Here is a 2,691-nt window from a genome sequence, read left to right on the forward strand (position 1 = left end):
GCAGTGCACGCTCTTTGTTGTCTGTTGTTTAGAGGGGCGGAATAAATTAGAATAAACTTTTGGTTATAAATACCTTTGTCTGTTAAACTTCTATGTTGCAAAGCTGTGTGTGAATTTTACTTAACCAAGTATTTTATGGATATATGGAGTAACAAAATATAGACAACGTAAAGAAGAATTCATGTAACAGTTTCCATCTACTCACAAATTTTTCACATAGCAGAGGCTGAAAATGTGATATAAACATCCTTCTGTGCATGTCAGCCTTTGCTGAGGGATATCGAGAAACACTGTAAATACTTACAGGCAACAGTTTGTATTGTTTCATGGTGAAGGAAGCACATAATCTGATTAAAAAGAAACCTTATTGAAGGCAAACATTTGTCTTCTGTTTGCTTTTTACAAATGCTTTTACATTCATAAGGAGGAACAGATCCTTTAAAATATGAATCTGTTGTTCGCTAGGATCCTTGGAAGGGCTGCTTAAACCAGCAGGTACAAAGCTAGACATCTGGAGTTACTGCGCTTCTACCAAACGCTAGCTGATGCCCTGCACCTGAGCTGCATGAAAAGATGCGTCCCACGTATTTCTTTAGCGGTTAGCACAGCAGCCTGATTCTCCGTTGAACAGAGAGAACAAGAGAGCTCTCTGGCTTTGCACCTTTGCTTTCCAATCTCAAGTTTGCACCTTTCTATCCCACGCTGGTTAGTTTTTTTGTGGCAAATGTGTGATGCACTGGAGTACAGTAGGCGGTTTACTTGTTTTCATGGAAGGACAATTTGTACTTAAAGCAGTGATTAGATGAATTCTTTCTTTCTTGCATGCTTCAGTTTTTGATGACTACTAGCTTCATCAGTGTAATTATAATTAGCACTCTTCATCTTCCTTTTACGGTACCAGCTGGACAGATTGGTCCTCTTACTGCACAGATTGGCGGCAGGGTTGCCTACATGGAGTTAGGTGACAGGCACCATGAAATAACAGATGGTAAATTCAGGGCTTGTTGGCAATCAGCAGGTTTTTGCTAATGACTTAATTAGCTATGCAAATTGTCAAATCAGTGTGAACATTGTTTTTATCGGAAACTTTACCTAAATTAATTACCATAATTAAGTAGCAGAATGTCAAGTATATTGGATGCGTAAAAGGGCTTGGCTGGCTGTGGATAAGAGAGTTACCATCTTTATCAGAGTGCTGTGCTCCACATTTGGGAAGTCTGAGGACAAGAAAAGCGGTTTCTTTTAAGTTACTTTTCAAATACGCCTATCACCAAGTTGCAACTGAGATGCACCCTGGTGCCTTTCCAAATAAAATGGCTCAGGAAAGAATGACTGGATAAGTCATTTTCAAGTTTCAAGCAGGAGTTTAAGGCAGTTTCATAGCCTGCTTATTTGCTTAAAATCATGCACATTTTTCAGTCTACCTGCTTTTCAGTTCTGGGGTTTCTGAGATCCAGAGCCATGAGCATGCAGCTAGAGAGTTGTGTTACAGTTCTTCGTTTAAGTTAGAAATAAAGTGTAAGCCTGTCTCCTGGTTCCTACTATGCAGGAACTTGTAACTCTGTTGTACAAATGTCACAAAGTTAAGAGATGCAAATTCTCTAACATAATTTTTTTAAGTTGATTTTTTCTCTCTCAAGGTTTCCATATAACAAATATTGGGTGCTGTTCACAGGATGTGATGGTGGTAGGAGAACCAACTCTGATGGGAGGCGAATTTGGGGATGAAGACGAAAGGCTTATCACTAGATTAGAGAATACACAGTATGATGCAGCAAATGGCATGGATGATGAAGAAGATTTCAACAATTCACCTGCACTGGGAAATAACAGCCCGTGGAACAGCAAACCTCCTGCTAACCAGGAGACTAAATCTGAAAACCCCACACCACAAGCTTCCCAATAGGCTATTCCGCAGCAGCACCCACTGCAATGTGTGTCAGTGGGTTATTAGTTACTGTTTCACAGCATTCTTAAAAAAAACACATTTAAAAAAACACCTTTCAACGAATACAGTATCTATTTCTAAACTAAAGCTATCTGATTTTTTTTAATTAGGGAAAACTCTTGTATAAGCTTCCATATACATTTCTTGGAAGCATTCACATACAACATGATACTGGCACTGACCTCAATTAAAATAATTGAAATTTAAATAGCATCTCATGGCAAATTTCCGACAATGCATTTTATCGGAAGGGGTTGGTTTTTTCCTCATCAAACAATGGCCATATTTTAACAAGTCATCAGTGCTCAGGATCTCATTAACGTAACTATGTAAAACTTTTTACAATTGTAATATATTTTCTGCTTTTCAACTTGCACCTGAAATTTCTTGTTTCAGAAAAAAATCAGCTTTTAAGGAAAAGTAATTTAAAGTAACTTTTGTTCGTTCTTAACTTTTCTTTCATTGGTTAATCATTTAAAGGATCCAGCATTTTTAATTTACATTTAGCTGATGCCAGTAGATACTCTTTCCATCATTTAATAAAAATGCTGAAACAAGAAATGTCTTTTATTCATCAAAGACATGAAAAATATTTTTATGTGGAAAAAGACACCCAGTCCTATGAGAGTTTATGCTTTGTAAAATTGCTGTCGATCCAGATATTTTAAAGCCATGTAATCCATTAACTTTGTGGGCAGCTTAATAAATCTAAAACTTTTGTGTTTTTATTATTGTACCTGAGT

At 37.1% G+C, this 2,691-nt stretch overlaps 1 protein-coding gene across 2 annotated transcripts in view; it reads left to right on the plus strand.

Annotated features, from left to right (window-relative positions):
* The window catches only part of LDB2 (LIM domain binding 2), an 11,053-nt gene extending 8,750 nt beyond the window's left edge, over positions 1-2,303 (plus strand). For both annotated transcript variants that reach the window (XM_010296216.1, XM_010296217.1), the window contains exon 3: positions 1,676-2,303. In XM_010296216.1, the coding sequence (XP_010294518.1) occupies positions 1,676-1,906 (231 nt within the window). In that variant the 3' untranslated portion in view covers positions 1,907-2,303. The remainder of the gene's footprint in view (positions 1-1,675) is intronic.
* The last annotated feature ends 388 nt before the right edge of the window (positions 2,304-2,691 follow it).

This window comes from Phaethon lepturus, unplaced genomic scaffold (assembly GCF_000687285.1).
Source record: "Phaethon lepturus isolate BGI_N335 unplaced genomic scaffold, ASM68728v1 scaffold9611, whole genome shotgun sequence".
In the NCBI taxonomy this organism is placed as follows: Eukaryota; Metazoa; Chordata; class Aves; order Phaethontiformes; family Phaethontidae; genus Phaethon; species Phaethon lepturus.